This window comes from Xenopus laevis, chromosome 9_10S (assembly GCF_017654675.1).
Source record: "Xenopus laevis strain J_2021 chromosome 9_10S, Xenopus_laevis_v10.1, whole genome shotgun sequence".
Lineage (NCBI taxonomy): Eukaryota > Metazoa > Chordata > Amphibia > Anura > Pipidae > Xenopus > Xenopus laevis.
In genome coordinates, this window is record NC_054388.1 from 45,942,542 (window position 1) to 45,969,023 (window position 26,482).

General features: G+C 42.9%; 1 protein-coding gene across 1 annotated transcript; it reads right to left on the reverse strand.

Moving 5' to 3' along the window:
- Positions 1–2,324: 2,324 nt before the first annotated feature.
- Positions 2,325–26,482, reverse strand: gna13.S (guanine nucleotide binding protein (G protein), alpha 13 S homeolog; the record flags this gene model as incomplete). The annotated part of the gene is given in 4 exon segments (NM_001095500.1): positions 2,325–4,108; positions 5,311–5,361; positions 13,353–13,579; positions 25,898–26,482. Coding segments are annotated over 4 exon segments (1,134 nt in total). The 3' UTR covers positions 2,325–3,535.

Here is a 26,482-nt window from a genome sequence, read left to right on the forward strand (position 1 = left end):
TTGAACTGGGCGCATCCTCTCTAAATATGCTGGGATTTTGTAAGCTTAATAGTATTAGGAACAAAGATCTAGTAAAGCAAAGCAATGGCTTACCTTCAGTTAATTTTCCCTAAGACTGCACAGTATGAGGCCATAGCTAATCAGGGACATATTTGTTGGCATAACATGTCCAATGAAATGGCCAGCACCACACAGCTAATGTGGGGAGTAAGCAACAAAATGTATAACGTGCATATGGTGTAATATTTCATAAAACAATCAATTCACCCTTTGTGATCAATCAATTGTGTGTGTCTTGAAACTGTTTGGGTTATGTTACCCTTTAAATCCTTTCAGAGGCCAGAAAGGGGTTATAATAATATTAGGGCTTCAATCCTGCAGTATCCTATTAGCCCAAAACAGAGAGCACCAGTTCATGCAGCTGAAGTTCCTAATCACAACATTACACTTTTCCAGATGAGTAAATTAAAGGAACAGTAACACAAAAACATTAAAAAACAATAAAAGTAGTGAAAATGCAATGTACTGTTGTCCTGCACTTGCAAAACTGGCGTTTGCTACAGAAGCTCTACCATAGTTTTTATAAACAAGCTGCTGTGTAGCCATGTGGGAAGCCATTCAAGCACAGGATACACAGTAGATAACAGATAAGCCCTGTAGAATCCCACTGTTTACTGTATCTTATCTGTCTGCGGTGTATCCTGTGCCTTTTCTCCTTTTTCATCTTTGAATGGCTGCCCCCCCCCCCATGTCTACACAGCAGCTTGTTTATATCAATTATAGTAGAACCTCTGTAGCAAACACACTAGCTTTAGAGTGCAGGGCAACAGTATGTTGCATTTTCATTAAAAATCATTTTTTGGTGTTACTGTTCCTTTAACTTGCTTCTTTAGCATTAATCTATCAATGGATTAAAACAGAGGTGCATCGCATAAAAAACCTTTTAATCTTTATAAAATCGTAGTGCTTTAAAACAGTATCTTGCCAGTCCCAATGTTCAAGTGGTTTTGATGTTCAGTTTTAGAACATACTACACTATATGCACTTTATATATTTACATTACACTTAAGATAATCTTGTGTGGCACTGGCCATTATATTGATACTTGAAGAGATTGTATCTGAACTGGCAGGAGGAGAAAGGCTGAAGGTTTAGTAATCAAATCATTTTTTTGTCAGTGAATGTTGGCATAACAGTGGCCATATTGTTTACCTCGAGCAAGCCAGTGCCAATAGGAAAGCTCACTCAGGTCCTGTTGCTATGGCAGTGCGAGTTTAGGAAGTCCGTATGACAAATCCACTCAATGCTAGGAGAAAGATATGCCCTCATACTGTACTGCCTGGACGGTTTGGAGCTGGACTCGCATGTTTAGTTTGTTCAGGAGTGAATGAAATAAATGACTAGATTGTAGCCTTCCCTAGACTCAGAGAAAATTCCAAAAGCTAGTGGAATTTCCAAGCGCTTCAGTGGAAAAAATAAAAGCAGCCTTTGTTGCCTTTGAGACAATAAAACAAAGGTTAAAACCTACTAAAAAAAAAAAAAAAAAAAGCTATTGTTTCCATTAACATCTCAATGGCTATTAGTTGAAATTTAGTTGAAACTAGCTTACTAATAATCTGTACAGAATGGAGGGAAGTAGTGATGTGCGGGCCGGGAATTTCTCAACTCGCACCCGACAGTAACCTACCACCTCCCAAACCGCACCTAGCCCGCTTCTGTGCTTTTTTTTTTTTTTATTTAATAGATCAGCGCCCGACGCACAGTGACGTCACAAAAGGGGTGGGGCGAGGTCTATAAATTGTGGTACTGGAAGCACTAGGTCGCGCCCGCACATTACTAGCGGGAAAAGATGCTGCGGCTCACCTGCAGATGCATCATAAACAGACCTTATAGCAGATGAAATTCTTAAACCTGACAATTCCCTAAGCAACAGGGATTGGTAGGCCTCCAAACAGATACCAATAATTGTGCCAATCATTATTATGGTACATGTATGACCAGCTTCAGTCACAAGCCAACTCTGTTCCCTCTGCTTTTCCTGGTTCCCGACCATTCCAGGGTGAGTGTGTTGGCAGCTCCCAGTTCACTCAATGCACAAGAACTTAAAGGTAAGGCAAGAGCTGTTAGTCATGAGGGTGAGAAGATTAAAACAAAGTTTTACTTTAACAGCTGTTGCAAGCATACGTGTGTACACCAGCTTTAGCCAAACATTTCAACTAATAACACAATTGAGGCCTTGCTGCAAGATTTCCCCACAGCCCAAATAAAGGCGCCATCTTTTAAAAGGCAACTTAAACTAAAGAAGCTGTGGAGGGGGTGGTTAGTAACCTAAATAATATGGCACCGGGACCACTTTTTATTCTAAAACCAGCATAGAAGCTTCAAATAAAAATGCTGTATAAAAAGAATTCCCTCCTGTGCAGACAGCAGGCTGGGTCTCTAATGTAGAACTGCTACCTTCCTAACCTAGCGCTACGCCTGGATTCTCTTCATATTAGTAGAAACAATTCCATTACCTTAAACAAAGAATTCTAATTCTGCAAAAATAGAAAGAATCCATTTGTACTGAACTAAAAGTGCATGACTAAAATACGATTGTTATATGCCGTTCACTGGCTCCTGTTCCACGGACACTGTGTAAGCAAATGGCAAAATCTCAAAATCATGATAAAAGTACAGGTTGTGCCAATCGGGGCATTGCCTGTAAATACTTGCATAACAAAATATCTATTTGATCTAAATATCTTGTAAAAACGTACATTTCCAACTTAACAGTACAGTAACAGCAAACATTTAAAAGTCTTTTAAACGAATGAAAATATAATGTACTGTTAAGCTGCGCTGGTGTGTTTCTTCAGGAAAGCTACTATAGTTTATATAACAAACTGCTGTGTAGACATGGCAGCCATTTAAAGCTGGAAAAGGAGAAAAACACAGAATACGTAAGCTCTGTAGTATACAATGGGATTCTTAATACGTATTTATTATCTACTGTATATCCTGTGCTTGAATGGCTGCTACACAGCAACTTGTTATATAAACTATAGTAGTTTCTATTACTATAATAGTTTCTGAAGTAAACGCAGAAGTTTTACCAGTGCAGCGCAACAGTACATTATATTGTCATTTAAGATACTTTCAGTTTTTGGTGTTACTGTTCTTTTAAAGAAACAACAAACCTTGTTTAAAAACATCTTTGTGCTTATCTCTGGTGGGGTCTGGGAGTTGAACAACAGCTGTGATACTCATGCCTGAAGCATCACAGCAATATCCAAAAGTTGCAAAAGAACTAGAAATAAAATCATGGAAGTGAACACATTTCGTGCGAAGTCTGTTGCTTACAGCTTAGAGTGAGGCTTCTTTTGTAAAATAGGGCAATACTAGGTAGCAGATGAGAGTTCAGCCAGACGTCCGATAGAAGCCAAGATCGCTCAATCCAAAAAGAAATATAAAACTCATTTTAGCTCTCACTATGTAAACTTAAAAAGGGGAAACAAAGCCTATAAAATGGCACATTAAAACCCACTAAAAGTCATTACTGCAGCATTAACTGCTTGAGGTTATCGTGAAGAATGGTATCTTTAACATCGCGGAAAACCAGGCGAATGTTCTCCGTGTTTATGGCGGTGGTGAAGTGATGGTAGAGAGGTTTCTGCTGCTGATCCCGCCGCTTGTTTCGGAAACAATTTACCAAGAACTTTTGCACATCTTCAAGGCAGTGGGGCTCTCCTTCGAAATCTGCAAAATAGTCCTTAATGCTCACTATTTTTACTTTCTCCTCCAGCAAGTCAGTCTTGTTTAGGAATAGGATGATGGAGACGTTGCTGAACACGCGGTTGTTGACTATTGTTTCAAAGATGTTCAGAGACTCAGTGAGGCGGTTTGTCTGCCTGTCTTCCATCAGGACTTGGTCGTATTCACTCGATGACACCAGGAAAAGTATGGAGGTCACGCTGTCAAAACACTCAAACCAGCGCTTGCGCTCTGACCTCTGACCTCCCACATCTACCATCTTGAAGGGAACATTTTTGATCTCAAAGTCATATTCATGAATTCCTTTGGTGGGCCGTCGGGCTAGCAGGATGTCTTGCTGGGTTGGAAGATAATCCTAGAGCAAGAAAATACATAGTTATTGCATCACATTCAGACTAATGAACTAATGAAGTCTCCAGCAGAATCACTGTGCCCAGGCAGCTTATAGCATTATTTAGCAGTGCGCTGTAGCTACAAGGAAACTGCAAGGAAACAATATGGTGTTGGAATGCAGGATGTGTATAATACCTGCACCATATTAAAAAAATTCAATTTGCACAACTACTCTACTGAGAAATGCAGAGGGCACAATGGAGTAACTTACAATTTCCATGAGAAATGAAAGTGTGCAGTGTGCGTAAAGGAACAGTAACGCCAAAAAAATGAAAGTTTTTAAAGTACTGAAAATATCATGTAGTGTTGCCCTGCACTGGTAAAACTGATGTGTTTGCTTCAGAAACACTACTACAGTTCATATAAACAAGCTGCTGTGTAGCAATGGCGGGAATTAAAAAAAGGCTATACAGCACAGGTTAAATAGTGGATAAAAGATAACACCATTATGTTCTACAGAGCTTATCTGCTATTTTAGCCTTTTCTACTTTGATTGGTTGTCCCCATTGCTACACGGCAGCATATTTATATAAACAATAGTAGTGTTTCTGAAGCAAACAGCAGTTTTACCAGCTCAAGGCAACACTGCATTTTTTTTTTATTACATTAAAACACAAATTTTTGGATGTTACTGTTCCTTTAAGGTTAAATAAGACCCTGTACAAACTGGAGCGAAAGGGTGAGGTTGTCGGATGGCCAACTTACCCCACTGCTGCACTGCCAGCTAGGCAGGGACAGCTCAGAGACAGGATAGAAACTGAAAGAGACTATCAGATGGTGCCTGAAAAGGCAACCTCCTACATAGTGGTGATGTGCGGGCCGGCCCGATACGCACGGGTGGGTCGGGCTCAGCCTCGCACCTCCATTTGCGGGTGGGGGTCACCTTACACCACCGGCTTCCGGTTTTATAGCCGTGTGCCTGCTCGATCTGCCCCTTTTGTGACATAATCAGCAGGGCAGGTCTATAAAAGGAACCAGTAATTCGGGTGCGGCGGAGGGAGGGTTCGGGTAAAACCCCACCCACACATCCCTACCCCATAGGCACACTTGGAGACAGAGACCAGAAGCATGCCAGCCTCTGCAGAAGTGTGGTAAAGTCAAACCTCATAAACCAAAAGCATAAGCCAACGCAGGTTTATTGTGCTGAAGTCAACTTGAACTCACCTTGTCACCGAGCTTGCCCAGATTGTCCAAGAAATACTTCACAGATTCCCCCTGAACAGAATAAAAAGTGATATAGTTACAAACAAAGGCAATGTTCCCTTAACTTGCCCCAAAGATAATTGCTTGTGCAATTGACAAGGAGAGCCTGCAGAGGTATCAGGTAAGTCACTCACTTGGGGGTGTATAAAAAATTGGCACCCTACAGTTGCATTAAAACACAATTATATTTCTCAAATTATAAAACAAAAAAAAAATCTATTGAATATAATTCCTTATAAGGCAGCCATGGATGTTTATATTCTGCAATAATTCGTTATCAGAAGCAATACTGTGATAATAACGCGCATGGATAAATTTGCCTTTAATGAGATACAGGTGGGTCAGAACCACTAAAGAGCTCCCCTGTAATTCAGCCAGGCAACAGATATAAAGACACAGCATGCTCATATTTTTAAAGGGGAGGTTCACCTTCAGAACATAGTGTCAAAATTTGAATAGCCCCAAACATTTTTGTAATTAATCTCTATTATTTTAAATGGATAGTTTTGAAGCTACAGACCATTTAAAGCTGTGGATCACTGCTGCATAAAGTCTCTCTGCTGCCTCTCAGCTAGGGATCACCGACACGGCTTTCCAGTCTGCCCATACAGGAAGCCGACACTGAATTGCCTACTACGCATGCCTCCCCTCTCCTGACAATCCCATTGGCTAAATCTTGCCAGCCAATCCCATTGGCTAAATCTTGCCAGCCAATCCCATTGGCTAAATCTTGCCAGCCAATCCCATTGGCTAAATCTTGCCAGCCAATCCCATTGGCTAAATCTTGCCAGCCAATCCCATTGGCTAAATCTTGCCAGCCAATCCCATTGGCTAAATCTTGCCAGCCAATCCCATTGGCTAAATCTTGCCAGCCAATCCCATTGGCTAAATCTTGCCAGCCAATCCCATTGGCCAAATCTTGCCAGCCAATCCCATTGGCCAAATCTTGCCAGCCAACCCCATTGGCCAAATCTTGCCAGCCAATCCCATTGGCCAAATCTTGCCAGCCAATACCATTGGCCAAATCTTGCCAGCCAATCCCATTGGCCAAATCTTGCCAGCCAATCCCACTGGCCAAATCTTGCCAGCCAATCCCACTGGCCAAATCTTGCCAGCCAATCCCACTGGCCAAATCTTGCCAGCCAATCCCACTGGCCAAATCTTGCCAGCCAATCCCATTGGCCAAATCTTGCCAGCCAATCCCACTGGCCAAATCTTGTCAGCCAATCCCACTGGCCAAATCTTGCCAGCCAATCCCATTGGCCAAATCTTGCCAGCCAATCCCATTGGCCAAATCTTGCCAGCCAATCCCATTGGCTAAATCTTGCCAGCCAATCCCATTGGCTAAATCTTGCCAACCAATCTCATCAACAATATGCAAATGAAAAAGGAGAGTGTGATTTTTATTTTTTTGTTTAGCTGCCTGCCAAGTTCCGGCTGGGAAATCCCCTACATAGACCTGAGCGCACAGATGTGAGAACTTTAGCAGGGTTGATCTGTGGACTATCAGGTCTGTAGCTTCAAAACAGAACTTTTAAAATATTAAAGATGATTTGCAAAAATGTTTTTTCCCACGGGGGCTATTCAAATGTAGAATATGGTTTATGGTGAACATCCCCTTTGTGATTCATCTATCATGCTCACCAGAACTTTCCTTCTCTGTATATTTGTATGGTTAAGCGTTAGAACATTTCAGGAGTCAGAACCAACAGTACTGAGAACAGAATGGGACAGACACTGCTTTCAACAGCAATTCCATTTACACAACTTACAGTACAGAATAACAGGTAGGATTGGAACAGCAGCAACACACAGAGCCACATAGTGCCACGGGGACACGTACCACAGCAGAGATGGTTTCCTGTTAGTAGGTGGTTTGCAGCTTTAGAAGAGAAATTAAACAAATGAAGGGAAACAAGAGAGCAGTCACATGCACCCGCGTCACTTCTGAGCAAATGTACCAGTACAGACGTAACACTGTTTCCTCTCACACTCCATCAGTATGCAGGCAGGAAACTAACCAGGGCCCTCCCCAAAATCTTTAATAAGAGTACAGGCCCCTACAGTTCGGCTGTTACACATCTACTTCTCCCAGCATGCCCCACCAAGCAATTAACTTAATTGGTATAAATCTAAAACCAACACACACCTATAATGTACAACCTGATAAACCTGTATGACACAAGCTGCCACAACTGCCCCGGGATCAGATTTTCTTTATACTACGCACTTACAGATGTATCTTTCCATAGCACGTTATTAAAGGGGTTGTTCACCTCCAAAACACTTTTTTTCAGCTCAGTTGTTTTCAGATTGTTCACCATAAACAAAGACTTTTTTTCACTTGCTTTCCATCTATTTTTTTAGTTTCCTGTTCAGTGATCCAGGAGCAGCTGAACTGTTACAATTCGCTACATTTAGTTGATTCAATTAGTTGATATATGTCTCAGCAGTATCTGTGGAATATTAGCAACTATTGTATCAATTCTAACAGCTGCCTATAATGAAACTCAGGGATTCTGCTCCACACAAGAAATTATCTACTAAATGTATCAATTTAGAACAGTTAAAGCAGGGGTCCCCAACCGCCAGGTGTAGCCCAGACAGTCCTGAACTGGGCCGCCGAACAATTAACACAGCGCGCCGAATTGGACACCGGCCCAATTCCCCGACCACCCCCCCGGTCCTTTGGTCCCCGGGGCAAAAAATGTTGGGGACCCCTGAGTTAAAGAGTCGATGACCCCCTCCCAGAGCTGCTTTAGGAGGTGAAAAGTGAAACTTTACACTTCAATATTAGAAAAGTTATCACAAATAGAAAACATTTGCAAAAAGTATTTTGTTTGAAGGTGAACAACCCCTTTAGGGCTCTTACTCACTGGCGTTTTGACCTGCGCTCCCCTGCGTTCCGTTTTTTGGCGTTCAGCCGCAGGCGAGCGCAGGAATAGACGCAAGTCATTATTTCAAATGGGGCTGTACTCACTCAGGCGCGTGTAGGCGCCGAACGCAGGAAAAATGCAGCATGTTAAGTCTGAACCTGCGTTCGGCGCCTACACGCGCCTGAGTGAGTACAGCCCCATTTGAAATAATGACTTGCGTCTATTCCTGCGCTCCCCTGCGGCTGAACGCCAAAAAACGGAACGCAGGGGAGCGCAGGTCAAAACGCCAGTGAGTAAGAGCCCTAAAGCAGAATCTGGGCAATACCAAACACAGTACACCCCTCAGCTGACTGGTTAATTCACATGACAAGTGTATATTAAATGATAGCAATTTGGCTGCCCCAGTCCTTGGAAATCCTCATCATGGTCTAGAAGTGCAATGTGCATCTTTCCTGCAGTGCTGCCCCCCAATGAGCAGTCAAGCTGGGATGCGACTGGGACAGGACAGGTGTATGTAAGAAGCTGCATGTCCTGCTCTCTAATAACCAGGGCTTAATACACAAATATGGCAGCCACAACACAGTATGACGTGGGTATTAATGTTAAAATATTGGTCGAAAACATTTATGCCAAAAAGACTTTTATAAAGTCTTATAAAGATCTTGCAAAGATTCTGTTATGGTAGTTGTAAAAAAAAAAAAAAAAAAAAGTTAATTTCTGGTGTCAGTATTCCTTTAAGGGGGATGGCAGATGTCGGCCACTGCAAATCTTCTTTACAACGGGCCGACAATTTAAATTTAAATTGGCCCGTGGGGCGGGGCTTAGTTTCACTCAAGCAGCCCAAAGTTTCCTCATGAGGCAACTTCGGCCTACTTAAAGCAGAAACCAAGTTGTGGGATTTCCCACCAGCGATTTCCATGTGCCAGTGAGAATGCATTCTCAGGAGATTATTTGCCCGTGGTAGAGCAGAATTATCACGGGTGACTAATCTCAATGCCGGCCATAGTCCTAAAACCTTTGTTTATACAGCAATCTATACATGGTGGCCAATTGCAAGTGGTACCTGCTGAGATAAATCACTTCTATGCTAATTGGGCCTTTGTTTATAGAAACATGCATTTCCCCTGCAGACAGACATCCCAGTTCTAATAGCATTTATCTGTGATTAGAGAAATGCCTTTCTATTCCCTGCAGGTACGGAGTATTGATCCCATTGCTAGCAACTACCCTATAAATCACCTTAGTAAGAGAACCAGCTGCCTAATATTGTTTACCCTGTTGTGTTGAAATAGAACCTCAACCATTTACAAGTTATTGGGCCTGGCTAAGCAGAGGTCAGCCCCACGTGGAATTCTCTGGCCCTATGCTCTGCTGATTCTGTGTATAAATTGTCAGGCCAGGTAACTTGGCTCCAGTGAGATCTGGACGGACACACGGACACACACACACCAATGAGGAGGTAATGCACTGAGGACTGAAATGCTTTGTATTCAATAGGAAATGGTAAACCACAAGGGAACACACACACACACACCCTCTGTATACCTTTACAGGCACTTGAGTTGCACCACTCACATGGGCCTTATGTATCTGCTCATTTATATTTATTCACACGAGTGGGAGCTGCTTTGTGATTCTAGGATGAGGAAACCTTAACCAAAGACTTCAATTAAACAGCACCCTCTCATGTCTACATTAAACATGAATCAGTAGAACCTCCATTTTAGGTTTTTGAGGGGACCAGAAAAAAATGGTGTAAAATCCAGGAAAAACTAACATCAGGGAAATGCATTACGCAATATATAGGTGGGACCACAAAACAACAAATGTAAAATGAGGGGGTGTAAAATTGAGGTTTCACTGTAGCAAATGACCTGAAAACAGGCTACCAGCTACTGGTCTGTGTGTCCTAGGCAATATTGTTTTAAAGGGTTTGTTCACTTTTGAGATAACTTTTAATTTGATGTAGAGAGGGATATTCTGAGAATCTGTAATTGGTTTTCATTTTTTATTATTTAAGGTTTTTTTTTTTTAAAGTTATTTAGCAGTTCTTACATTTGCATTTTAAGCAGTCTGGTATCTAGGGTTTCAAATTACTCTAGCAACCATGCACTGATTTTAATATGGAATATGAATAGGAGATGGTCTGAATAGAAAGAGGAGTAATAAAAATCAGCAATAACAATACATGTGTAGCCTTACAAAGCGTTTGCTTTATAGAAGGGGTCAGCGACGCCCATTTGAAAGCTGCAGAGTCAGAAGAAAAAGGCAAATAACTATAAAACTAAAAAAAATAAATAATGAAAATCAATTGAAAAGTTGCTTAGAATTGGTCATACTAAAAGTTACCATAAAGGGGAAACCACCCCTTTAAGAATATATTCTGTCATGAAGCCCAAGTGGGTGTGTTTCTGGAAAAAAAAAAGGGAAATACATCCACCATGTTTCAGTATGGTAACACCACTAATAATGGTAATAGAAAACCTCTCTGGAGATTACACCTAATCACCAGATTTAAGAGGTATACAGGTGAAAAGAATTAATTTAATCTTCACAACCTTGGAAAAAATCCAGAATGCTCGTGACCGGGGCTTTTCCGGATAACAGATCTTAATTTGGATATTCATACTTTAACTCTACTAAAAAAAATCATGTAAACAGCAAATAAACCCAATTTGCTTCCAATAAGGATTAATTATATCTTAATTTGGATCAAGTACAAGGTCCTGTTTTATTACTACAGAGAAAAAGTAAATCATTTTTAAAAATTTGGATTCTCTGGATAAAATGGAGTCTATGGTAGAAGGCCTTTCCATTATTCGGAGCTTTCTGGATAACGGATCCCATACCAGGAATGAGTAGGTATTCTCTCCAGAGAGGTCTTTTATTACTTTATTAATGAGTATTACCATACTAACTCACAGTGGATGAGTTTCTGTATTTCTTTATTGAGCACCTAACATATTTGAATATTCTGCAATAGGAGTGTTCTTGTTTGTGCTTCCGCTCGGAATATATTTTTAAGCCTATGTGTTAGTCCTGCATGGTAGACTCTTTTTTTGGGAGCTACAATCAAATATTTATAACACGATTACAGCACCAATTGGACTTTTCTGCTTCTAATAAGTAGGCAATATTGGTTCAAGTGACTATTGCCCTTACAAATAAATAAACTGATTTTGTGTAATAGTAATATGAATACTAAATGCAGGGGACTCTGGGTAATATCACAGTCTTCGTACCTATAACAAGTTCAGTTCCACAGCAAATTATTCTGGGCAACTTTGCACTCTCACATCAAGCACTGCTAAGAATTCTGGGTAGAGAAGCAGTACAAGGAATATGGGGGAAGTTAGCTGCAGGGAGTTAAAGGGCAAATTGTGAAATGTTCCCATAAATGAAGCAGACACGGTCAAAGAGACTTGCCAGTAATGAAGTTAGTCTGATCAGCGCAATGGTTTAATAATTAGGGGCAAATTGGTTTCAGACATGATAAGCTCGTACAAAGGTTTCCCTAGATCAGACTTGTTCCAAGCAAATTAGCGTCCGACGGAGTGGGTTTAGGAGTTGCTACAAAATGGTGCAGATTAAGTCCCAAACATTCTTTCAGGAACACTTCAGACCTCAATCTATTTGATCCCATGTACACAATTTAAAGGAACAGTAACACTAAAAAATTTATGTGCCAAATCCACTCTAAACTGCTTCAATAAAAGCTCTAAAAGTGAAGGAGTGTCCGCAGCGGTAATTTACTGGGTCCTGTGTGTTCGATTTAGTGCTGATCTGCGCACACTACCTTTATCGTTCGCAGCACTGAACAAGCTAAAGCAAGCTTATGAATAACCGCTGCGGACATTCCTTCTCCACTCGCAGCACTCACAGAAGCAGATTACGCTGCGGACATTCCTTCCCTGCTTGCAGCACAGAAGCAAGTCCTGCAGAGGTCTGTAAAATCCTCAGTATTGCTGCTATTAAGAATCTGAAACTTTAGGCTGGTTCAGTATATAAAATATGGCATTTTAGTCATATTCATTTTAAGGGTTTAGTTCTCCTTTAATTAACAAAGCACATGATCAATAATGTAAAGTTTCTACCTAGAAAAGTGCAAAGTTCTAAATATAGAACTGCTACATAAATATATATTTGGTTGCCAAGGGAGCAAAGAGCGAACACAGATAAAGTGATCTATCGACTCAGCAACCCCACCTTAGCAGACACGGGACTTTGACCTACACAAAGTAAGCAAGAAATGCCTTAACTGTTGTTTGGCCAACAGAAGACTGCTATATGGCAAACAGAGACATAGTAAGAGAGGCCTTTCAGCAAACACTTGTAATCTGGAAAACAGTTAATTACAGGGCACAACCTGCTGGACTGGGCCATGACAATATACCATGTGACAAAAGCACTTCGGTTAAAGGGGTGGTTCAGCTTCAAGTTAACTTTTAGTATGTTATAGAATTGCCAGTTCCACACAACTTTTAAGTTGGTCTTCATTATTTACAGTTTTTGAATTCGGACTCTCTCCAACTTTCAAATTCACTGATCCCATTTAAACAACAAATGTTCTTAAAGGCTACAAATATTGTTGCTGCTACTTTTTATTAATCATCTTTCTATTCAGGCCACCTCCTTTTCATATACCAGCCTCTCATTTAAATCAATGCATGATTGCTAGGATTATTTGGGTCCTACCAACCAAATAGCTTAAACAGCAAACTGGAGAGCTGCCGAATAAGCGAAATAAATCAAAAGCTACAAATAATAAAAAATGTATGAATACCAATTGCAAATTGTCTCAGAATATCACTCTCTACATAATACTAAAAGTACTTAAAAGTGAAAAACCCCTTTAAAAGGTAATGCCACTGCGTAATGTACTGGGGATTTTACTGTAAACAAGCCATGCAGCTGGGTGCTCCCACATTAACATACAGAGTTTTACTGTCATTGCAGCACAAACTACCAGTTGTTTGGATGATAAAGTGCCCCTGCTGCAGAGGCAGAATGTTAGCTTGTCACTCAGTTTGCTCTGCAGCAGTTTGTCCACGAATATTTAATTATGGGTTGGAATAAAATAATTCTACCCCAGCATAAAAGTGTGTATAACATGAAGCGGTATCTTACCAATTGAAATTCTCTGCGCCGATCGTAAGCCGTCTGTATGCCACTGTCTGCCCACAATGCCCTAATCGATACCAGGTGTGCCATGAATACTTGAGTTTCCACCATACCCTGGGCCACCATGGCTGACCTTGTGTCAAAAGCCATCATCACCTCTCCGTGCTTCTGATTGGCTGATTCGCCCCATGGAATGTGGAGCTTCTCTCGTGCATCCACCAGTACCCGGATACCTAGAGAGAAGCAAATCATTATTATTAGAGAATCAGATGAACACAATGGCATTGAAAACATCAAATATACGGTATGTAAGGAAATACTGATGATAATCAGGAAGGAGCTGCAACCATTGGACAAAAAGAATTACATAAAAGTATTCCTGAACTTTATGGGGCCATATTCAAGAAGCAGATCCTAGCGCCTGCCCAAATGCTGCTCCTGCCCCTAAGCCACTGGCAAGCATTGGTGTGTTTTGGATACAGTTATAATCCATTCACCATTGCTCCATTATTCTCTCCTTTAGGTCACTCTGTCCACTGCACACTGACGGCGTAGGCTCCTCACCATAAATACTGAGCCAAACGCAGTGCTAAAGATCATATGCGTTTTAGAAAAGCCAGTGCCCTACTGAGGCTCACTGCATGCCTAAAAGTCATATCTGCAACAGAAAGCTCCTGGGAAAATACAAGCATGCTGATGCCACGCCATGCTTAGTTCAGCATAAATTAGCCACAAGCAAGAGAAAATATGGGTGCTGTAACTACTTACATTCTGGTGGGGGCAGCTCTAGGCCCCTCTACTTCCTTCTCAGCTATGTGAGCAAAAAAATCCTTTTTTGCGTACATTCTAAACCTGAGAGCGCATTTCTTAAAAAGGGTTCTCTTAAGTCATAATGGATACAAAACGTTGTGTTTTCACACAAAATTCTTTGTGCATGCACAATGTTATGTGCACTAGCCTTTAAAATGTATATATGTGGGCACAAGCTCACAGGTTAGAGGGAACATTGATAGGAGGAGGAGCTATTAATCCAGGCCACAGTGATCGGACACTTTGCAAAACAACCCTAGAGAAGCTAAGGTATAAACTAGATGATTACACCCAATCATCTTGAGAAGATACCAAAATCATTCACGGTGGGTGAGGCATAGAGAGCTAGCTAGGAGAGCTGCTGCAACAAACTCTGGGAACTTGTAGCATGTCTCTGCAAAATCCAGCAAGTCAGGGCTACAAGAAGCCTATAGGAACAGGATCCTTACACTGATGCCAAGACCTCCCCAAAGCAAGTGTATAATGCAGACCAAAATTAGGCATTGCTGCTGGATATTTGCCATTTGAAATAGGCTTGGGAATGTGAGAACATAGATACAGATAATCTGACCACTATTTTTACGCAAATTCAATTTAACTTTCCCTTTAACAGGAGACAGGAAGCCAGGGAAAAGAGGTGGGAGGAGTCAACCCCATGTTTACACCAGGGATTTAGTTACGGCTGCTTCCTGGCAAAACCCTCTGGCAACTGATTCTATTATGGGCTTTTCAACTCTCAGTGTCCCACAGATTTTCTGTAGCTCCAAACAAGCCCCAACAGCTTAAAAGCCTTAAAGTCCAGAAACTGCTGAAACATAATTCCCAGCTGGGGCCTGTTAGCGGGTGTTGGTAGATGTAGTTCAGCAAAAAGAAATACGAGCTGCAGGTTGCAGATACAGGATTAGATTAGAACTGGCTTGTTACTGTGCAAGAGTAGCGTGTAATGAACTCAGGCCAAGATCTGATATAGCCAAGAGAAGTAGCTACAAGAACAATGTTTGGGCACTTCAGTACAAAAGCTGACTAGCACACCTAGCTATTATGGGCAAAAGACTGGTATTATGAATGCACCAAGTTATTGTGCCACACAGTCAGGGCAACTGGGGAGAAGCATAAACTGCATGTGCCTCAGGCCCTGGGATAATTCTGTACACCTGGAAGAATTCCTAAGTAAGCGCTCTTGCTTTAAAATTACAAGTCCATACAAAACATTGCCGTACAGCTGAGTGACACAAATAGCACAGATACCAGACAAAATGCCTGCAGTTGACTGCCCAGCATTGTGAAAACTGTGTGAGTAGGGGCCACCTGACAAGAGGACAAACAGATCTGCATCAAACACAGTGTGTGTGTGTTTGTTTCTGAGTGTGTGTTTGTTTCTGAGTGTGCGTTTGTTTCTGAGTGTGCGTTTGTTTCTGAGTGTGCGTTTGTTTCTGAGTGTGCGTTTGTTTCTGAGTGTGCGTTTGTTTCTGAGTGTGCGTTTGTTTCTGAGTGTGCGTTTGTTTCTGAGTGTGCGTTTGTTTCTGAGTGTGCGTTTGTTTCTGAGTGTGCGTTTGTTTCTGAGTGTCGCGTTTTGTTTCTGAGTGTGGCGTTTGTTTTCTGAGTGTGCGTTTGTTTCTGAGTGTGCGTTTGTTTCTGAGTGTGCGTTTGTTTCTGAGTGTGCGTTTGTTTTCTGAGTGTGCCGTTTTGTTCTCTGAGTGGTGGGTCCAGCTCGTCCTCATGTGTGCTGAGTGGTTCTATCGTTTTGGACGAGTGGTGTTCGTGTGCTGATGGTTTCTTGAGTGTTGTGTTGTGATGATGTGTTTCCTTGGAGAGATGTTTACAGATAATACTTGCCTTGTGTGTGTGTGTGTGTTTCTGAGCAATTGTGTGTGTGTGGTGTGTTCTGATCAGCTTGTGTGTACTACGAATAAATCATATATGTTGTTTCTGAGTGTGGTGCTGTGTGTTTGTTTCTGAGATGTGTTGTGTGTGGTTTCTGAGTGGTGTGTGTATGTTTCTAGGTGTGGTTTCTGAAGTGTTAAGATATTGTGTGTGTGTTTCTGAGTGTTGTTGTGTGTGTTTCTGAAGGAGTGAATATGTGTTGTATCGAGTTGTGTGTGTGGTTCTGAACATATAATGTGTGGTGTGTTCTGAGTGTGCGGTATATCTGGTGTGTGTTTCTAGTGTTTGTGGTGTGTTTCTGATGTTGTTGTATGTGTGTTTCTGAGTGTGTCTGTGTGTGTGCTGTTTCTGAGTCCGTCTTGTGGTGCTTTCTGAGTGTGTGTGTGTGTGTTTCTGAGTGTGCTGTGGTTTCCTGAGTGTGTGTGTGTTTGCTGAGTGTGTGTGGTGGTTCTTGGAGATTGGTGTGTGTTTCTGAGTGTGTGTGTTTCTGAGTGTGTGTGTTTCTGAGTGTGTGTGCGCCTGTGTTTCTGAGTGTGTGTGCGCCTGTGTTTCTGAGTGGTTGTGTGCCGCTGTGTTTCTGAGCTGCTGTGGCGCGCCTGGTTTCCTGAGTGTGCTGCGCGCCTTGTTTCTGAGTGTAGTGCGCGCCTGTGTTTCTGAGTGTGTGCGCGCCTGTGTTCTGAGTGTCGTGCGGGCCTGTGTTTTCTGAGTGCATAGTGCGCGCCTGTTGTTATCTGCAGTGCCGGTGCGCGCCTGTGTTTCTGAGTGCCGTGGCGCCTGTGTTTCTGAGTGCGTGCGCGCCTGTGTTTCTGAGTTGCATCGCGCCTGTGTTTCGGAGTGCAAGTGCGCGCCTTTGTTCTGAGTGGATATTTGCGCCGCCTGTGTTTTTCTGAGTGGCGTGCGCCTGTTAGTGATACACCGAAGTGTTAACAATGTGCGTGCGATTGCCGTGTTTCTGAGTGTGTGTGTGCCCTGTGTTTTCGAGTGATGTGTGTGCCTGTGTTTTCTGTGTGCGTACATGCCAGTCGCCGTGTTCTGCGTGCGTGCCTGTGTTCTCTGTGTCTGTGTGGTTATGCGAGACACGTGCCGGTGTTTCTCCGTGTGCGCTGCGTGCCTGTTGTTTTCTGTTCGTGCTGCCTGCTCGTTTCTGTGTGCTGCGTTCTGGTGCGCTGTTGCGTTTCTGGGGTTGCGTCCTGTTGCGCGTGTTTCTGCCGGGCGTCTGACACCTCTATACACTGTGTTTTCTGTGTGAACACTGGTGTGTGGTTTTCCGGGTGTTGCTGTGGTTCACTCAAATGTGTTTTCTGTCTGTTCTTGTGTGTGTTGTGTGTGTGTTTTTGTGTGTCGCGACATCTGTGATAACTCGTGTGTTTTTCTTTCTGTGTGTGTTATCGTGTGTGGTGTGTGTGTGTTTTTCGTGTGTGGTGTGTGTGTTTTTCTTGCATGTACAAACTTAAATCTTGTATGTGTGTTTTCTGTGTAATAAATGTGTGTGTTTTCTGTGGGTGTGTGGGTGTTTTTTCCTACATGCTAACATTCCTAACGAACCACAAACGTTGGTTGGTGGGCACTGTGATCCATATCAAAGTCAGAAGGATTCGGTCATCGTGCGGCACACCGCGTCGGCTAAAAACGACTTGGAGTATTCCAGACAGCGCAACAACCATCGGTAGGCTGGTATCAAGAGTGCTCGCATATGCCGCGTGTTTTCGCTATTCCTCAAACCTCTATCCTTCTTTTCTCTGTATACATCACCCCCTCACCCTCGGGTCCGCAACGCATTCTCGTCGCGGTGTGACCTGGGCAACGATTCGTGCTAGTCCTAATGATGTGCACCTCGTATATACATGATTGGCCGATATATGGGTGTGTTTTTCTGTGTGTGTGTGTGTGTTATCTTTTTTCTGTCCCGTAAAGCGGTTTGCCTGTGCTTCTCCAAAATGTGTATTGTTATTTCTGTGTGGACTATATGTGTGTGTTCTCTGTGTGCTGTTCGTGTCTTGGCGGTGCTTCTTTACGAGTGGGGTGTGTTTTTTTCTGTGATGTGCTACCTGGATATGGTGTGTGTGCGTCTTTTTTCTGTGGTGTTGTGTGTTGTTGGTGTGCGTTGTCGTTCACATTCGGTAGATCTAATCCGAGTGGGTCATGTGAATGATGTCCGGTATTGCTTGGGCTCTGTTTATTTTGTCCCTGTTGTTTTACCTAGTCTGTGTGTGAGTGTTTTTCTGTGTCGTGTGTGCACTGACTGTCGCTCCGCGTGTGTTGTTGTTTCTTGTTGTTGGAGACGCGTTATGTTCCTTCCGTGCGTAGTGTTTCTTCTGTTGTTGCTGTGGTCTTTCTGTAGGCCTTGTGTCTCGTGTCGGTGAGTGTACATGGAATGAGCTGCATCACCATCAATGCAAAACGAGAAGCTGCAGTTCCAGAACAGGGGACATGCCTCTGTTCCGATGTCCTCAGGTTAGATATCTAGGGCACCGGGTACACTATTCACCACACATTACGGCCCCAAAATGCACAAATGCACATTTTCCCGGCCAGTGCTCTGCTCATTGAGTGTGAGACTCCATCTCCCCTAGGCGACAAGGAAAATGAGCCAGCATGCTGCCTCTTGCCTTAATTACAAGTAATAAGGGACCACTATCGGGACGTAGCACTCATTTCTCGGTGTGATGAGGGTTGCAACCCAGACCTGAATTGAAAAGCAGCTCCTTGAGCACTTAGTAGACACTGATAAACAACACGGCGGAGTGTATTGTGACATGGCGATACTACTCTGGTCCCATGCAGCTGGCTACATGGCAGCCAGGCATGAATTCTCGAGGCACACACGGGAATCAGCTCAACAGCTGCCGCAAAAGGGGTTGAAGAAACTAGAATCTACTGAATCTTCAAGATCATGTTTAACTACAATTCCCTGTGCACTACACATTGTGGCTGTAAGCTACCCTCACATTTAGACTGTAAGCCCTTCAGGGTAGGGTCCTCCATCCTTTTGTCTTCTTGACTGAGCACTTAATCTGTATTGTAAATATATTTTATATTTATGTGAATTGTATTTCTAATAATGCACTTATTGTTACTATTGCAATGACCCCTTGTTTGTTACTTCTAATTTACTGCTTTGCTGTACAGTGCTTTGCCCTCCAGGAGCGCTATACAAATAAAAATATACATACATATATACTACGCTTGCACCGGATAGATAAAGGGTCTACCCACAGATACACGACAAGAGAGATGGCAAGAGATTGTATAAACAGAGAAAACAGGACAGTAGAAACATGGCTAACCCACACAGGATCATACTGTTACTGTACGAGGGGCCCCATGAGACAAATGTACAGGTATATCCACTCTTGTATTCATTCATTCATTCAGAACACCGGGAAGTGATGACAAGCCACATGGATTTGGCTGAACAACTCAAGGCAAATAATCCTCCATCCACCAAGGATCACATGATTAGTGGTCTACCAACCCCAAGACTGGCAGTACATGCTCAGTTGTCGGGAAATATGGACCAAACCTGGGTACCAATGGCAAGCTTCAGGAAGCCCAGATGATTCAAAAGTAGCAAAACAAATAAGCAAGTTATGTGTGGTTACTCGGCATACGGCATATCTACCTTCAATTGGCATGACCAGCATACAGTGCTGCAACATTACACAGCAATCTGCTCAGACTGGGCTGCTAGGAGTATCACAGACAAACAGAACTATGTAATGCATGCTCCAGTACCTGGAGGACAGGTTTTCATGTGCACACGCCACTTGCTATTTTCAAGTGCAATCCAATGCATGCACCCTGCAATTGATATTCTGCAGTAAAGTAAAATATAGCAAATGAAACTCAATATTCTGCCCTTCAATGTTTGGGGCAACAGACTCAGTCCAATCTCTTGAGGCTTTTAATGGCAGAATGGACAGAACATATTGTGATCCACTCATCTGCGGTGTATTCCCAGTTTTATTTTATGTGTGAATGCGTCTTGTCCCATAGGTGTATAAAGAACATGAATGACAAGGGGCCTTTCTATCAGCATCTAATTCCTAAAACTCTAAACTTACAGGAGCTTGAATGGAAGCCCCTATGGCTGCAGGCAATGGGAAGATTTTAAGTGGGTGTTTTTTGAATACATAAGTAGCAAAACATCCAGGTGTCACAACCACTATTACTTTTTACAATAAGATGAACTGCAAGCAGAAAGCACATTATCACTTATTGCAACTTGAACTATGGACCGAAAACTTGATCTATAGTTCCTCTCCCCAGTGTGCAAAGTGCCTGACTGCTTAACATCCGCTTTTACCCGCACCCCTTGGCATTGCATCACTGACAGTGGGAATAACTGCCATTTAGGGAACAGTAACCACTGTAACTTTCCTGCAGGAAACCTCTGAAAGCAATTTGTCCCCTATAATGATGAGGCAAAACACTGTTATCTGTAGGGTTCCCACGGAACTGCAGTCAAAGAGCTTCTTCGCTGGTTTAGAATTTAAGATATAGAGACATCAGAACTTTTCTATTGAAACAATCACAGAATGGAGAACAACCAACCAGCATATAGCTCGAACATATGATTGGCTGTTTTGGAATACATAACCTGTGAATTCAGTTACATAATCCCCACACAATGGGAGACATGCAACTGTTGAAAAGTGCATATTTGTACATTATTTAAGGGGAAACTGTGAACCCCAAAATAAAAAGCAAACATATATTATGCAGCACCTCATTAATACGGAGTAGTGCAGCTAATTGGAACCTCAGGCAGTTGCTGCGGGGGATGGGGGGCACACAGGCGGTCAAGCAAGCATTTCTATACCAGCGCCAAGTTCTAAAGCTGAAGTGGGCCCCAAGAGTAGCTGTTTGGGGCTGATCACAAGAAAACACAGCCTATACTAAATGCTGACTGCACTATTCACAGGGGGGAAAAAAAGGAAGTAGCTTTTTACATACAGCCAATGCTCTACCTGCCAATATGAAAGTACTATATATAGAAGTAACCCCTTCATGGGTCATTGCTCCATTCACTACAAACAAATAAGCTATTGTAAAGGACAACAAACCCTCCCTAGCACACTTGGTACCCTGCTGTATCTGTACATACCACATGCACACCTGCTACGGTATTCTCACTTGCATCACACTTCCTTTGCCTGGCAACGGCCAATGGAATCTCAAATAAGCCCTGGGTTATTATTCACTGCCCAAACCCATGTGATGTCGGCCGTATGAATTGGGAGTTTGCAGCAGAACTGCACACCAACATTCCCAAATTACCTGTATTATAGTAAATAGAAGCATTGTAGTAAATAAAGCAGCAGCGTTTCGTGGAATATTTGTACTATTCACTCCCTGTTCTAAGAACTGGCAGTTCCTTTGACCCCAACAATCAGGTGCAAAGATATGCACTTCCTCCAAGCCACTGCCAGAATCTGGCCACACTCACACTGATACACTTACATTACTGTGCAACAAGGGGACTTTTGCAATGATGCCTCATTTAGTTTTGGTGCCACTGGGATAACGTACATGTGGCAATTCACTTAAAGGAACAGTTCAGTGTGAAAATAAAAACTGTGTAAATAGATAGGCTGTGCAAAATAAAAAATGTTTCTAATATAGTTAGTTAGCCAAAAATGTAATGTATAAAGGCTGGAGTGAACAGATGTCTAATAAAACAGCCAGAATCCAACTTCCTGCTTTTCAGCTCTATAACTCTGAGTTAGTCAGCGACTTGAAGGGGGGCCACATGGTACATTTCTGTTCAGTGAGTTTGTAATTGATTCTCAGCATTCAGCATAGATTCAAAAGCAACAGATATGACCCATGTGGCCCCCCCTCAAGTCTCTGATTGGTTACTGCCTGGTAGCCAGGGTAACCAGTCAGTGTAAACCAAGAGAGCTGAAAAGCAGGAAGTAGTGACATGTTATACATCAAATCACTCCAGCCTTTATACATTACATATTTGGCTAACTAACTATATTAGAAACACTTTTTATTTTGCACAGCCTATCTATTTACCCAGTTTTTATTTTTACACTGAACAATTCCTTTAAAACCTGACCAAGTAGGCCACCCGTCACGTGCACAAATCACCCAATATCCAAACTAAACAAATGTATAGAGCTTATCAAATACAGAGTGTCATAGCAGCCACTTGATTATGCCTTACAACACAAATAAAGAGCAATAAAACCATAAGCTACTGAAATGCACACTGTTTATATAATGTAGGTGGGTGAATCAACTTACCAGTGGAAAAGAAGACAATTTCTGCTTAGCTGTACATATCCAGCAATATTCAATTCAATCTCCAAACAATAAGAAAGTGATTCCCCTTTAGTTTGCCTTTAATCTGCATGTTCTGGTTATACGGAGCAAATAATTTGAAATATTATAACTCAAACAGCCCCCAAATCTACCATGAGTCCACATCTCTTCATTATTGCTGGTGGAAGAGAAGTGTCAACTTTAAAAAGAATCGTTCGACCTCTCCCTAACTTCACAATGACTTATATCCATATTACACCAGCAGCACAGAATAGCAAAATCATGGGTGGCAGTGGGATGCTGGGAGTTGTAGTGTAACCCAGCAATTGGTTAGACCACCACACTCAAAAATAATCAAACGAGTCACAAGACCCTGCTTATTTTGTGCTAGTACCAGATATCTGGCATATGTGTAACCATTTCGAATAAACTGGTTTATAAGTCCAAGCACAAAAATGGGGACAGCTTCCAGTGTCAAGACACCCTCTGAAATGCAAGGTTCACACACGAAAGCAACTCCTTGCACTAGATATGTCTGTGCTACAGCAGCCGTATGTTACTTTAAAGGTCAAGCTAGGCTCTAATTAAAAAACGTTTTTATTTATTTTATTTTTTTTTTATAGTTCTGTAACATCAGTTTCTCACACAGTGCAGAGTCGGACACACCCAATGTTTTCTGCAGCTACAATCATCACAATATAGAAATGTGCTGTCTGTAGCAGGCAATGTGGCCGCATCACCAACACAAATGCCACCGCTAATACGGCTAAAAACAGGAATTACCAAGCAATGCAAAAAAAAAAAAAAAGGCAACTGAACAAAATCGTGGACTTTGGGTTTCCTGTTGGTTCTGAGACACATATGTGAATGTAAGCTCTGTGGGTGGGAAGTATTTGAGCCATTACGTAACAGAAACAAAAGCCTATCTATATAAACACATTGCATCCATATTTCATAAGTAATGCTTAGACTACAACTCCCAGCATTCCCTAGACACAACAATTGGGTTACATCAGAACAGAACCAAGTGAACAAGAAATCCAACTGTAAATGAAATAGCAGCAGCATCAAACTCACACACACACACAATGGGAATAGGCAAGTGTACTGTAAGGTTAGTGATATTTCTTTATACACTACAGGACAGATGGAGGGACTGACTTTATTGCAGTATTAGATCCTACCCAATGAGCGAAAAGATGAACCTGATGTCATGTCCCAACTGCTGGTGGTTATGTTTAGCAACAGGTGCCCTGATATAGAAATCCCGATGGGGGTGGGTACATTCATTTTTGTAGCCAGGAGAAACATGTCTCAGAAGTTGAAGAAAGCTAGGAGTGTAGTAACAAGCCTGGTACCCAGTGTGGGTAGGTGTAAAACCGCTCAGGGAAGTGTTTATAGGTCAGCAGGATGGAAAATTAACGTGGGGGGGAGGTTCAGAGTTTAGCCCCTAGAATCTGTGTGGGAGACCTGCTGTGGTGCCAATTCTGGAGCTGCCTCCACTTGGCAAGAACCTGAGACTGACTGTACATTTATTTAGTACAAATGCAGCAAAGTTGAGCACTCAACAGAAATCTTGGTTGATAGACGACCCTCCCACTGTTAAGTGTATGGCGCCATTGGCCAACTGGGGCTAAGTGGTAGCTAGATTACCTGCAATGACTCATACAGTGCCAGCTTGATATTGGGCTCACTTCCCACCTAATAACTGGGACTTCTCATTGAGTATAAAGACCACTTTCCTTCTCAGGCCCATGGCATGTAAGACACATTCTACAATGATGGCTTTGAGCTGGCAGATATGTTGCCCATATGTAGCACATGGGATAGCAAAGCCCAAACTCAAAGCAAACTGGGGCATACATGCATTCTAAATAATGTCATACATGTCAGCACACAGATGGGGAGGTTATGGGCCAACAGGTTTATCAACCAATCAGATGGTCACTCCAGTGGGCAGTTTTAGCTCTGGTGTGCATGTCCCCATCAAGGAAACAATCTCTCACACCCCTGACCTACATACCTGCCGAGGCTGCATGTTTTTGTGATCTGTAAGGAAGGCCCATCTATGGATGACTACTAGGAAACAAAGAGCACTGCTAACAGCTGCATTTATTCTTCTGGGAAGATGGCTTCTTGGCCTACAAATGAACTACAGAGGCTATGCCAGGCATTACCCAGGACCCAGTCCAGAAGTCAAAGATACTGCCACCCAGCACCTCCCAGTTCTTCATGCTGATGTACATACATGCAACAGGGCATCGTCATTACTAAACATTATCCACACACACTTCTCCTTGCAGGGTGAGCATATTCCATGACTTTATCCAGGGATCCCTTTGATTGCAAAAACAAATGTCTACATACTCTGAACCAATATGACTCTAACCCCCCAACCCCCCCCCCCGCGTGTAAGATTACCCCACTACCTTGGTGACCTTTGATGGAGTGGGAATGAACCCAGTGTAGAAGCCATGATGGATATCGCTTAATATAATTGCTGCAAACAGCCCAATAGTGCCCCCCCCCCCAGATTTCCTTATGCTAGAGTTAGTGCCAGTGTGTTGCAGATCCAATCACACATGAGGGCATTACTGTACACATTTGATAGCTTGACCCTAAATAACCTACTTCTGGACTTGGGGGGTTTAACCCAATAGCATTAACTCCCCAGATTTTTACGGTAACGGAGATAATCAATGTGTAAAGCTATAATAATGAAAAGTGCCATGGGTTGCCCCCAACAAGGGCATTATCGTTTAAATGTCATTGCCAATCAGCACAGCATAAATGTTCCACTAGGGGTAAGGGGTAACTAGAGGGCACTGGGCCAAACACTAAATATGGAACCTGAGGAGACCTTTAATGACAACATATCCCCAATATATGACCCTGGGTACCCATGAAGATACACCAAAAGGCACCCTACACTCAGATAACTGCCCAGAGAGCACATTTGATGCTATTGCTATAGATGCCTCCAGCATCATCTCCCCCCCCCCACGGGTACTTGTGATGATGCCATGACAGATACAGTACTGTAATTTAGCATGTGGCCCAGGGATATCACTGACTAAAAGTTGCTGCAGATTTGGACTTCCCTCTGAAGGGCTAACTTTTGTGACAGTGTAGAAAGCCTCCCCCCCTTTGTCTGAACTGGGTAACTGAATATAGTGTTTAATACAGAGTTTAATATAGTGTATATACTCAATCCCTGTGTACATTTGATAATGATGTTACTGATACCACTAATGCTGTGTTAGATACTCTCCCTCCCCATTAATGCCATATAATACTGCTATAGACATACATTAGTAATAATGCCCTGGGGTGTAATTGAGGACACTTTTATAGATACCCCCAGCTCTTATAGAAATGGTCCTGAGGCAGGTTTGATCCCTCAGCTCCATGTACCCCCCAAATAACTCCAGTAGGGCAAATTAATATTTCTGCACACATCCACCTCCCATTTAGAACTACCCCTGTGGGTATGTTTGACGGCGTTGCTGCAAATCCCCCCTATACACACAGCAGTTAATAACTATTAACATTGCTGCACTGACCCCCTCCCCCACACTCGGTACCTTTGATGACATTGCTGTAGATGGTGGACCGGAACTCCTCCTTGGCCCGCAGATCGAAGTCCTGCCCGTGGATAATGCGCATCTGCTTGAGGAAAGTAGATTTGCCGCTCTCCCCGGCCCCGAGCAACAGGATCTTCACCAGGCGTTTGACATAAGTTTTCTCCCGGGATAGGCAGCGATCGATCTCCTTGGACTTGCGCTGCTGGTCGGCCTCCCGGCTGTTGAGCACACAATTAGGAAAGCACACGGAAAACATCGAGTGGGACGGCAGGAAGTCCGCCATCTTACACACTCGCCCTGCTCACTCCTGCCTCATCGGCGGCCCTGAGACGGGGGAGCGGTCCTTGCGGTGCGTGCGCGGGAGCGGCACTGTGAGGCTGCGTGCGCGCCCCCGATTAGCCTCCTTTCTCTGAACGGAACTAACTGTGCGCGGGTACGCGTGTCACGTTTCGCCGGCCTCTGAGACGGGGGGCTCTATTGCTCAGTGCTCACCAGCGTAGCAGGGAAACTACTTCTCGCCTATACCGATCAACGTAGGAACTGGAGGTGCGAGCCGAACCCGGCAACACCATCCGCCATCTTGAA